Source organism: Pseudoliparis swirei, chromosome 7 (assembly GCF_029220125.1).
Source record: "Pseudoliparis swirei isolate HS2019 ecotype Mariana Trench chromosome 7, NWPU_hadal_v1, whole genome shotgun sequence".
NCBI lineage: Eukaryota > Metazoa > Chordata > Actinopteri > Perciformes > Liparidae > Pseudoliparis > Pseudoliparis swirei.
The window spans coordinates 15,693,952-15,707,032 of NC_079394.1; the positions used below are offsets into that span (position 1 = coordinate 15,693,952).

The window sequence follows — 13,081 nt, forward strand, 5'->3', positions numbered from 1 at the left end:
AATATTTCCTCAGACCAAGTAAAAAAAAAGATTTATAACAGCAAAACAAAATCAAACATTTGAAAATGTGTTTCCAGGTGTTTCGAGTTAATTAGACGATTCAAGTGATTTGTTTAATACCCTACTAGTATACTTTTTCATGATATTCTAATATTTAGAAATAGGATATTTGAGTTTTCTTAAGCTGTAAGCCATAATCAGCAATATTAAAAGAATAAAAGGCTTGCAATATTTCAGTTGATTTGTAATGAATCCAGAATGCATGACATTTGTTTTTTTAATTGCATTACAGAAAATAAAGAACTTTATCACAATATTCTAATTTTCTGAGACAGTCCTGTATGTGAATGTGTGTGTGAATGTGTGTGTGTGTATGTACGTTCGCTCCTCCCACCTCCTGTGCGTCCGTGGAGGAGGTGATGGAGGTGGAGCTGGAGCTGGTGGACATGCGGTCGTTCTTGCCCTCGCCGTCGGACTTCTCGTCGGCGCTCAGCGAGTCAACGTCTCCGTCGCCTCCGAGCACGAAGCCCAGAGCCTGCAGCGCCTGTTTATATATATATATTTTTGAAATGTATTTATATTTTTTATATTGATATGTATATATATATATACATTTGTTTTTTACATATATTTATTTATTTTAAATGTAATTATATTTATATAAATATATGATGCAATATCACACTACATTTCTGGAACAGGTTTGTACTGGACTAGAGTCTGGACTCGAGTACCTTGAGGGCCACCTGGAGCTTGGCGGTCCTCTTGGCATTGCCGGTGGCCCGGTAGCTGGTCCCCTGAACCTCCACCGACATGGTGAAGACCGGCGCGTGCACCGGGCCGGACTGGGCCAGCAGGCGGTACTGGAGGCCCGGATGGATCTGGTTGAGGCGCATCAGGGCGTTCATGGGGTGGTTGGGATCCGTCATCCTCCAGTCCAGGACTACGGAGGCAGAACCGGACCGAGTGAGACCCGTGATCCACCAGATAATAATAATAATAATAATAATAATAATAATAATAAATAGAACGTTGGCAGATTAATGCTCATCAAGAGACTTTTTCTGTTGACTTGTTTTGTAATAATAAACAAAATTACAATTAAATTAATTACATAAAAATAAAAAAAAATTACAAAAAATGAATTAATAATAAAGTCAAATGAAACCCGTGATCTACATCGACCAAAAGAAACCATAAATAAGAAGCACATTTTATTCTCTTCTGTCGGCTACGGCATAAAAACCAATGAGCACACAAGTTGATACAAGTTAAATAAACCAGTGCTTCCAGGTTGATAATAATAATATTATTAATATTAAGTATAACGTGGACAGATTAATGCTCATTAAGAGACTTTTCTGTTCTTAATTTGTAAAAAAAAAGAAGATTAAAGGAATAAATAATAATAATGAATTAAATACAATTTAAATGTAATTAATTAAAATGACAAATAATTAAAATGAATAATAAAAAAATTTAAACAAAGTTTTTATTACATATTGTATATAATAAATATGATTTAAATACAACATACAAAAGTGGGAACAAATAAAAAAGGGCAACTAGATATATTAAATAATACAGACGTTCAAATATAGGGATATGAAAAATATTTTGGCTGTAATCACAAATATACAGTTATTTAATAATATATATTTAAACTAGGGCTGTCAATCGATTAAAAAAAATTAACTAATTAATCGCACAGTTTGAAATTGCGATTAATTAATCGCGATTAATCGCGATTAATCGCAATTACAAGTTAAAAGTTAAAAGTTCATTCTTTTTAAAGACCAAACTTCACACAGAGCTGTGTTTTCAAAGAGGCTCCTACATATACAGTGCCAGCGAGGTATTTAATATCGTGGATGATAAATTGTTTCTTCAGTGAAACATCAGATTAGTAAAAAAAAAAGAAGTATATTGAGACCCCATTGGTCCTGTCATCTTTAACATTGAACACAGCAGAACCAGTGGCCTTGGTAACTGACTGACATTCAAATATGTCACGTTAACCCTCTGGAGGCTGGGGGCATTTTATACATTTTACAAAATAAATTAAATTCACCGTTTAAAGTTTTTTGCATGTGACACACCCCCACGTGTTTTACATCAAACATTCCAGAACAATCTCAGCTCTGAAATGAGCCTCATTGTCCTCGCGCCGTGTTCTCTGGTTCTCTGACTGACAGGCTGCTAAATGAGCCTAACCTGTGAGGTGGGAGGTCCTTTGTGATTTACTGAGTGTTCATTGGTTTTTTTCCCCCCGAAATGTTGACAGACAAACGGATTGACCAATCACGGTGAAGGTTTCGTGTGACGAGTTCTTTCCGCGCCGCGTGTCCCGACACGTCGCCCTCCGTTCCTCTGTGTATCAAAGGGGGAGACGGGAGGAGGAGCAGGAGGAAACCCGACTGATTCATCCACGAGTTTAAACTGATTTCTGCTCCTTATTTTCGCGGAGAAATGATTGTTTTAAAAACGTAAACAGTGTCAAACCGTACTGCTGCGGTAAAAAAAAAAAAAAAAAAAAAAAAACTTGCGTTAATTGCGTTAAAATATTTTAGTGCGTTAACGCGGCCAAATTAATCGCATAGATTAACGCGTTAACGCTGACAGCCCTAATTTAAACCTTTTCTTTAAATCACATCAGAATATTAAAGTAAACGCCTTCAACATGTTGATGCTGTGTTACAGTTTTTCTCCATTGCTTTGGCTCAATTCTTGAAACAGAAATGACATTCTCAAAACAACTCGTGCAAACCTCCAAACCACTGGGCACTTGTTCACAACAGATTTGAATTTCTCATTCCTTTCATCAAATTGCAATTGTTTTAGAAACTCCTTGCAAATGACAAGTACAATTGCCTACAGCTTGCACACATTTCAAATGATTTAGCACATCTGTGCAAATGGTTAGGTACAATTGCCTTCAGTTAGCCCACTTACCAATTGAATACATCTTGCTGGTCTAAACCGACTGTTGCTTCTCAGTCAAGTGGTTGTTCTCTGCAAAACATCTTGGCATAATTTCCTTGTTTACATCATCACCTGCACAATAGTTCACTCCTCTGTCAAAATCGTTCAGGCACATAATACCATGAAAAACATCATGGTCTATACTGTAATATGGATCTCTTGGATCATCGGCTACATTTTCAGGTTCAACTAGAACTTTACTAATCAAGGGGGATTTTCTCACATCCGATCACCAATCACACAGTAATTTTAGTTAGCTGACAGGTGCTATCCAGGAGTATAAATGCTTCCATCAAATATCGAGGGCGTGACAAAGTTCAGTAGAGTTTACAGTATGAACATGGAAGCACCTGGCCAGGTAAACGAACAAGGGAAACTGCCTGTTCGAAGGAAGAGGAGGAAGAAGAAGAGGAGCAAGGGTGCGTGGTGGTGGTGGAGGGTGTATGAGCATCGGGCTCTAAACCAGAGGTCCCTTCTCCAGGCAATGGATGCTGCTTATGCCGATGTTACGGCAGATCAGTGCAGGGGATGGTTGCGGCATGCACGGCGATTCTTCCCCCGTTGCATCGCAAGGGAGAACATCAGATGCGATGTTGAGCAGGAGAGTGAGGATGAACTCCAGCTTTGAACTCCAGCTTTGCTTTACTTTCCTACTGTATGTTTTGCCGCAGTCGTGTAGGCTATACTTAATTTTAGTTTTTATGTGCTTTTTGTTTGACACTATTTTTTGCTGTAGGCTACACATTTTCTGTTTCTGTTTTGCAATTACTGTAATAATTTCCATGGCAGTATAAGTGCATTACAGTATGTGATGTGAAACCTTGTTGGCTCCTCTTGAATGAATCTTTGTTCTGTTTGATACACATAGTATTCTGGAAAGACAACATCTCCTACAGTAACCATTCAGTGTCAAAGGACAAAGCCAAGATTGAAATGTGCACATGAGGGATATTTCTATGGTCCACTGCCATACTGACAAAACATCTAAACATTTTGACCTGCAGTGTTTAAACAATGACGAAGGGACTTTTTATTTTGGGGGCACTGACTATTTGTATGAGAAAAGGAATGAGTTTTGACTGATGAGTTGTGTGTTTTGGGAGAGATATGACCTTTTGCAGGTGTGCCATAGTGTTTTGCTAAACCATCTAGGTTATTTTGGCAAATGTATTTAAAGCTTTGAGAATGTCCTTTTTTTCAAGAGAGAGATGAGCCACAGCAATTGAGAAGGAAGTTTTCATTTTGGGGGCACTGACTATTTTTTATGAGAAAATGATTTGGGTTTGAAGCTTGAGTTAACTGTTTTGGGTGAGATATGACCTTTTGAAGGGGATCTATGTGGTTGTGCTGAACCATATATGCTATTTTACCAAATGCACTAAGAGCTTTGAGAATGTAATTTCTGTTTCAAGAATTGAGCCAAAGCAATGGAGAAAAACTGTAATGTGATATTTAGTACACACACACACACACTTACACACAAACACACAACACACACACACAGTGTATCGACTCTTGAGACTCCAGCGAGCTTCAGAGTGAATACCTGAAGGTGCTGATGGACAGCTGGGAAGAGAGGGGATGGGGCCAATGCACTGAGTGTGTGTGTGTGTGAGGGGGGGGGGGGGGGCTATGAAGACGCCCCGATGACCTCTGAAGGTCTTTCTGCTTCGTTTCTTCCTCGTTTTGGGAATCTTGATAACTTCCAATGTTCTGCTTCAGAGGAAACATGCACTTCAAAATGCCGACAGCTCCTCCTCCTCTTCATCCTCCTAATCCTACTCCTCCTCCTTTTAACTTCCTGCTCCTCCTCCCACTCCTCTTTTTCCACCTCATCATTATCATTTTCCTGCCCCTCCTCCTCCTCACTAGCATCTTTCTCCTCCTCCATATCAGCATCTTCCTCCTCCTCCCTCCTCCACTTCTTCTTCTTCCTCCTCCTCCTCCTCTTCCTCCCTCCTTTTTCTTTCTCCTCCTCCTCCTCCATCATCATCTATTCCTCCTCCATGTTGTTCTCTGCTGTTGACGCACTGGACCGGGTCCTGATAAGATCCGGAGGAGATATCCGGCGTGACGGCTGAATTTAAAGCGCCGGCCTCCACTGGACCGCATCCGGTCTGACAGCATCGACCCGCCGGGTCCAACAGAGGAACCGCTGCTACTCTTTCAGCTCCACTGACGCGCCTCCTTCCCACCTTTTACACAACGCTGCCACCAAACTCACACTGGTTTCTAATATGCTGACAATATCATATTTTTATAGAGCATTTTTAAAAGCATTCAGAAAGTGAACTTTTGAAGTTTGTGACAAAAGTCCAAAGAAACTTAAAACTAATTATTAATTTCACCAGAATAAAGAAACACAAACACAATATTATTATTATTATTTATCTTTAGAAGGAACTGAGGAATCATGTCTGATCCTACAGTGTTTCAAGTTACTCAGAAAGTGGTAGTGTTGGTGCTGGCGCCCCCTGTGGACTATAGTGGTCGTGTTGGTTATGGTTCTCCCTGCCCCCCTTCCCTCCAGCAGGATCTGGGCAGTGGCGGCTCCTGAAAATATTCTCTGGGGGGGGCATTTTTTTAAATAATGATTAACCCTCCCAAAACCACAGACCTACAGACGGCTTTTTCTCGTGATAGTGTGCTCACCTGTGTGCGCGGATGTGTGGGAGCGGCGGCGCTGGGCTTAGCCCAGAGGAGTGAAGCAGCGAAATTTGTAGACATAGAAACACTCTCAGACAGCAGCTTGCTGCTACGTGCGCCTGCTGCCAGTCTGACTCCGCTTTTTTGGGTGAATGACGTCACGTGCGACCTGGAAGTGTTAACCACTTGTGTGCCAAATCTTTTTTTCTTTTTTATTAACATTCGGGGCTAATTAAAAAACATCCGGGGCTTTAGCCTAGGGACGCCACTGAGTCTCACGCTCAATGCGTGACACTTGAGAGCCCTGAGAATGTTTAATATGAATTATTACACCATTAGACCGCCATTACATTTTTCCTCTCGCGCACCCCCTAGACAGCTCGCGCACCCCCAGGGGTGCGCGCACTGTGGTATTGTTCAATGTTACGCATAACAGTTGATTGACATGTATGTTTAACCAATAGGAAGCCCTATGTTGGTAGGCTGTGGACCAATAGGATGAGGGAGTGAATGTGTGGGGCGAGGGTCAGATACGGAGTGAGCTGGGGAATAAACATGTCAACTTCAGTACACAGTTTGTCTCACGCGCATTACTAAGCGAACTCGACATGGTGTCAGAAGTGCTGTTGTAACATAGTCAATCTGGTCTGTATTAAATCCAGCTAAAATGGAATTTACGCCACCTGCTGTGGTTAAGGTGCACTTGCAATTCATTATAAGACGCAAGGGATTGTGGGGGATCCCCAGAGTGACTCGGGATTCCCCAAGAGGTAACGTCTGTCTGTATGGGTCTGTGGGCTATATCGGGGTAATAGATATGAATAGTGAATGAAAAGTGAGCTGGCTTTATTTGTTTGTTTAGTAATTGTCTTAGATTGTATTCGTCATGTTTTCATTAGGTTATGTATTTGTTTTATATGTTTCGTCGCCAGTCATTAATGTTTAATAGTAGCGAACCTAGCTAACACGAACGTGGCTCCGTCTCTCCAGAGCGGAGCACGCGCCGTTGCCCACAGAAGCTGACGACGTCCTCTGTCCCTTTGTATGAATGCAGGTATGTTACAGTGTGTTGTTCTTATGAGTGTGTTATTAATGAGTGAGTTGTTATTATTACTTTGTTATTGAATTGTTGTAAATATGAATAATTAATTAGTTAAGAAAGACAGTGTCAATCCACTATACGATCACTGTTTCTTTAGTTCACTGTTTTGTATATTATTTAATGTGACTGTATTTAAATGAGTAACGAGTGACTCGGGATTCCCCAAGAGAGCGGAGCACGTTGCCCACAGAAGCTGACGACGTCCTCTGTCCCTTTGTGTGAATGCAGAATAAACAGTTGCTACCAGCCTGCCCAGCTCCAGGGAGATTCATTGAACAGGAGACATCTCAAAGGGGTTACACTGTGTAGCTAAAGCAGGATATGTAACAGTTGTACTACTGTAGGGACGTCGGTCAAAGTTCGGAAGAAGAGTTCGGTGAAGTTTGATGAGTGATAACGAGCAGGACGGGGAGGCAGCTAACGTCAGCATGGCGGCTAACACACCCAGCGCTACGTTTAGCATCCAGCCGCCGGAGCCCTTTGATTTTTCCAAGCCGAACGACTGGACAAAATGGATTCGGAGATTTGAGAGATTCCGTCAGGCAAGCAACCTGTCAGCAAGCTCCGAAGTCAACCAGGTGAACACCTTGATATACTGCATGGGAGATGACGCAGATGACGTCTTGAGAGGCTTAAAACTAAGCGCTCCAGACCAGCAAGTATACGCAAAAGTGAGAGACGGATTTGAGTCTTTCTTCATTGTTAGAAAGAACATTGTATATGAGCGCGCGCGTTTTAACATGCGCAAACAGGAGGCAAATGAAACTGGACGTTTTTGTAACTGCCTTACACGCATTAGCGGAACACTGCAATTATGGGACATTGCATGACGAGCTAATCAGAGATAGGATTGTCGTGGGACTGGCTGATGCAAGGCTCTCCGAACGCATGCAGATGGAGAAGGATTTAGACCTGGAAAAAGCCCTTAACATGGCAAGACAATCAGAGGAGATAAAAAAGCAACAAAACACACTGAGGAGTGATGCCAGTAGTGTTGTGCAGATGGATGCAGCCACTGTGGACAGAGTGTTTGAAGGCAGAAAGCAAAAAGAGAAGCCCAAGTTTAACACATACAAAAGTGATGGAGCAAAGACACACTTCAGCAGCCAGAGTAAATATACACATAGCTCCCAGTGCTACAAATGTGGTGGCTCACCTCACCCTAGACATGAGTGCCCTGCCAACGATGCAAAGTGTCATTCATGTGGAAAGAAAGGACACTTTCAGCGTGTCTGTCGTGCAGGCGAAAACGTGGACGGTATTGAGACGGAGGAGGAGGATGAACGTTTCTTCCTGGGTTCTGTGATGTCCGACAAAGCTGCATGGACCGCTAACATAGGAATAAGGAACACCACAATCAGGTTCAAACTCGACACCGGAGCGGATGTCACTGCTGTGTCACAGACTGATATGAACCGCATATTTTCCGGTACACAGCAGCCTGTTCTCCAGAAAGCAGAGAGACCTTTGCTTGGTCCGGGACGGATGCCGCTGGAGGTGTCGGGATTCGCCAGACTGCAGCTGAGGAGTGGAGTCAAACAGACCATGCAGAAGGTTTACGTGGTCAAAAATCTGAGCACGCCCTTGCTCGGATTTCCAGCCATTACAGCCCTTGGCCTGCTCAAACGTGTTGCCAGCATAGATTTGAACACTCTCAAGTCGACGTACCCTAGACTGTGCAGTGGGCTAGGTGAGGTGAAACGGGCATATCACATAAAACTTCAACCAAATGCTGTGCCTTTTTCACTGAAAACCCCTAGGAGAATTCCACTGCCGCTGGTGGGTAAAGTCAAGGAAGAGCTCCAGCTGATGGAAAAGCTGGGCGTCATCAGCCGCGTGGAGGAGCCAACAGACTGGTGTGCCGGTATGGTGGTTGTACCAAAGAAAAACAGTACACGTCTGAGACTGTGTGTGGATTTTTCTGCTTCCGGAGTATAAACAAAGGATCGGTGGTCTGACCAATCAGAGGCTGAGCTACAGGGCGCTCTGAGTATCGGACATGATCCAATCCAGTTCCAGCCCACGGTAAAGTTAGGGACTTTCCTAACCAAAAGCCGTGGGTTGATAGATCCATCCGTCTTGTATCCGCAACATGGACGAGTACAAGGCAGCGGTCTATGGACTGAGGACGAGACAGAGTGGAATCACAGATGGAGCAGCGCGACACCAGGCGCCTATGGCAGACTATCACAAACTACCAGAGCAGACCTGAACTCATTTTATGCGGTTTGAGGCTAGCAACAACAGCCAACAACACATGAACACACACTCTCTGTGACCGAGCACAGTGTGAGGAGGGCTCTGTTGAGGTGAACACCAGGAAAGCTGCAGGTCCAGATGGCATATCTGGGCGGTACTGAAGACCTGTGCTAACCAGCTAGCTCCAGTGTTCACCACAATATTCAACCTCTCCTGGCTGAGTCCGTGGTCCCGCCTGCTTCAAGAGATCCACTATTGTCCCTGTGCCCAAGAATGCTTCTCCAGCATGTATGAATGACGTGGCCCTCACCTCGGTGGTCATGAAATGCTGAGAGGCTGATAAAGGACTACATCTGCGCCTTCCTCCCTTCCTCCATGGACCCGCTGCAGTTTGCTTATCGCCCAAACAGATCCACGGATGATGCTGTCTCCCAGGTACTGCACACCACACTCTCTCATCTGGACAGCCAGAGGGGGCTATGTGAGACTGCTGTTCATTGATTATAGTTCAGCTTTCAACACCATAGTCCCTCAGACTGGCGGCAAGCTGATTGAGCTGGGACTGAACATCCCCTGTGTGCTTGGATCCTGGACTTCCTGACCGCCAGGCCACAGGTGGTCAGGGTCCTCACCCTGAACACAGGATCCCCACCTGTACACACATGACTGTGTGGCCAGGTTCAGCTCCAACACCATCATCAAGTTTGCGGATGACACAGTGGTGGTGGGCCTGATCTCCAAGGCCTACCTGGAGGAAGTTGCTGATCTGTCACTCTGGTGCCAGGACAACAGCCTCATCATGAATGTCACCAAAACTAAGGAGCTGATTGTTCACCACTGGGGATTGAGTCCACATCACCGAGGATCTGACATGGTCAACAAACACAGACACTCTGGTGAGAAGGATCCTTCAGTCCTTCTACTCTGGAGCTGTCTGACAGGAAGCATCACAGCCTGGTTCCTGCAGGACTTGTACACCAGGAGGTGCAGAACCAGAGCCGGCAGGATCATGAAGGATCCTCACCACCCCAACAACAAACTGTTTCAGCTGCTGCGGTCAGGCAGGCGCCTCCGTAGTCACGCTGCAAGAACAGAGAGACTGAGACGGAGTTTCTTTCCTCAGGCCATAAGGATTGTGAACCATAGACCCACACAACTGCCCCTCTTAGGCACACACACACACTGTAAATATTGTGTTGTTTTTTATTTGTAAATAGTGTGTACTTGTTGCCCTTGCACATTCCTGCTGAGCATTGCCACTTTCATTTCACTGCACACCCTGTGTGTGTATGTGACAAATAAAACATCTTGAATCTTGAATCTTGATTATACTGGCCTGAATGAGTATGTGTGCCGTGAAAAGTACATTCTGCCGTCTGTGGATCAGTCCCTCGGAATGCTTGCCGGAGCAAAAGTGTTCAGTAAATTGGATGCTAACATGGGGTTCTGGCAGATCCCCTTAGCCGAAGAGTCAGTCATGTACACCACATTCATAACACCCTTCGGGCGGTTCCACTTTAACCGCCTTCCCTTCGGCATCAACTCAGCACCGAACACTTTCAGTGCATGATGACGGAAGTCATAGAGGGGTTGGAGGGTGTGGTCTGCCACATCGATGACTTACTAGTGTGGGGACGGGACCAAGATGAGCATGACACTCGACTCCATGCTGTGCTACAAAGAGTGGAGAAAGCAGGCATCACCCTGAATGTGGAAAAGTGTGACATCTCCAAGAGCGAGATGGCCTTTTTGGGCCACATCATCTCAGTCACGGGCATCCGGCCCGATCCGAAGAAGGCGGAGGCTATCGAGATGAAGGAGCCCACAAATGTGAGTGAGATGAGGAGTTTTCGGCATGGTCAACCAGCTGGGAAAATTCATTCCTCAGCTGGCCGAAAAGGACAAAGCACTCCGACCTCCTCTCGAAAAAGAACTGCTGGGTGTGGGGCACGGACCAGGCAATGGCGTTTAAGGAGCTGAAGGAGGCACTTGCTTCTCCTCCAGTGCTGGCCATGTATGACCCAAACAGGGACACTAAAGTATCAGCCGATGCATCTTCGTATGGCTTGGGAGGCGTTATTCTCCAGAAGGTGGACGGTGAATGGTGTCCTGTGGCTTATGCATCGCGATCACTCTCTCCAACTGAACAACGCTATGCACAAGTTGAAAAGGAGGCTCTAGGCCTCACATGGGCCTGTGAACGGTTCCGGGATTTCCTCCTGGGAAAGCATTTCATCCTGGAGACTGACCATAAGCCTCTTCTCAGCCTACTTGGAGCCCAAGCACTTGATCTTCTGCCGCCAAGAATTCAGCGCTTCAGAATGAGGCTCATGCGCTACTCGTATTCAATCATACATGTGCCAGGGAAGTCACTCTGGACAGCAGACACACTGTCACGCTCGCCTGTGAAAGCGAGCATGTCCCCAGATGAAAACGAACTGATGGAGAGCACAAACATATATGTGGACTGTATCATGGAAAATCTGCCTGCCAGCCCCTCATACATAGGAAATCTGAAAGAGCAGCTCAAAGCTGACAGTGTCTGCTCACGGGTCATGACGCTGTGCAGAGAAGGATGGCCAGCGCATGTCAAACAGGAATCAGTGCTGAAAAACTACTGGCTAGAGCGAGCCACACTCACAGTGGAAGACGGTTTGCTCCTCAAAGACTCACGGCTGGCAATACCTGCAACACTGCGGAACGACGTGCTAGCCAAGCTGCATGAAGGACACCAAGGTGTCGTGAAATGTAAAGCGCTCGCACGCCAGGCTGTATGGTGGCCGGGACTTGGTCAGCAGATAAACGACATGGTACTCAAATGCAGAACATGCATACAAGAGAGACACAATCACAATGAGCCGCTCATGCCCTCAGAGCTCCCTGACCGACCATGGCAGAAGTTGGGGGCGGACCTCTTTGAACTGTTTGGAAAGACGTACTTACTTGTCGTCGACTACTTCTCGAGATATATTGAGATTGCACTCTTATCTCACACCAGGTCCACCGGCATCGTCACGCATCTAAAGTCAATCTTCGCTCGCCATGGCATCCCGGAGGTAATGATGTCAGATAACGGACCTCAGTTTTCTGGACAGGCCTTCGCCTTGTTTGCAGCTGCATACGGATTCAGACATGTCACCAGCAGCCTGAGGTTCCCGCAAAGTAACGGCGAAGCAGAACGGGCGGTTCAGACGGTGAAAAACCTTCTAAAGAAGGCAGATGACCCCGACCTGGCTCTACTCGCTTATAGAGCCACTCCTCTTCAGAACGGATACAGCCCGGGTCAGCTTCTCATGGGCCGACGTTTACGCACCACGGTGCCAACCGTTCCCTCTCATCTGGACCCTACACTGCCTGACAGCCATGCACTGGCTCAGAAGGAAAAGGAGAAGAGGATGTCAGATGCTGCACACTATAACAGGCGTCACCGTGCAAAAATGCACAGCGTCTTGTCACCAGGAGAACATGTATGGGTCACCGACGCCAAGACGTCTGGAACTGTGATCCAGAACCACTCTACTCCAAGATCTTATTTGGTGGATTTACCTCAAGGAGTGGTGAGACGCAACCGCCTGCATCTGATACCTCTACAGGCGCCTACACAAGAGAGGACATCACCACAGCAGCACATGTCAGAGCAGGCTCCCATGCCACCTGCTGTGACACCTCCAGTGTTACCTGCAGAGACTCCCAATCTCAGAACTAGGTCTGGGAGAGCCATCATTGAGCCCACTAGGCTTAACTTGTGAATTGAAATGAAATCTCTGAAATATATGTTGAGTTATTGTTGTGTTAGGGTGTCATGGTTATGTGAAAGCTTAGTTGAAGCTAATACGTTTAGTTAAAGCACTTTATGTTACAATGTGAGAATGCAGGGAACTGCAGTTGTTTAATTAATGCACTTGTTTCATACAAGTTCCAATGCTCACCAAAGTGCCTAACATTGTTCTCCTTACAGGGTTCGAATGGTCTGATGGAAACAATAGTTTATTCTCTGTTCTTAAAAGGGAAGATGTGGTATTGTTCAATGTTACGCATAACAGTTGATTGACATGTATGTTTATCCAATAGGAAGCCCTATGTTGGTAGGCTGTGGACCAATAGGATGAGGGAGTGAATGTGTGGGGCGAGGGTCAGATACGGAGTGAGCTG

The 13,081-nt window shown here is 45.3% G+C and overlaps 1 protein-coding gene across 5 annotated transcripts in view; it reads right to left on the minus strand.

The window, feature by feature from the left end:
* Positions 1 to 13,081, minus strand: part of LOC130196391 (spermatid perinuclear RNA-binding protein-like) — a 54,196-nt gene that overhangs the window by 8,802 nt on the left and 32,313 nt on the right. For all 5 annotated transcript variants that reach the window (XM_056418466.1, XM_056418469.1, XM_056418468.1 and 2 more), the window contains 2 exons: positions 735 to 943; positions 395 to 544 (listed from right to left, as the gene is read on the minus strand). In XM_056418466.1, the coding sequence (XP_056274441.1) occupies positions 395 to 544; positions 735 to 943 (359 nt within the window). The remainder of the gene's footprint in view (positions 1 to 394; positions 545 to 734; positions 944 to 13,081) is intronic.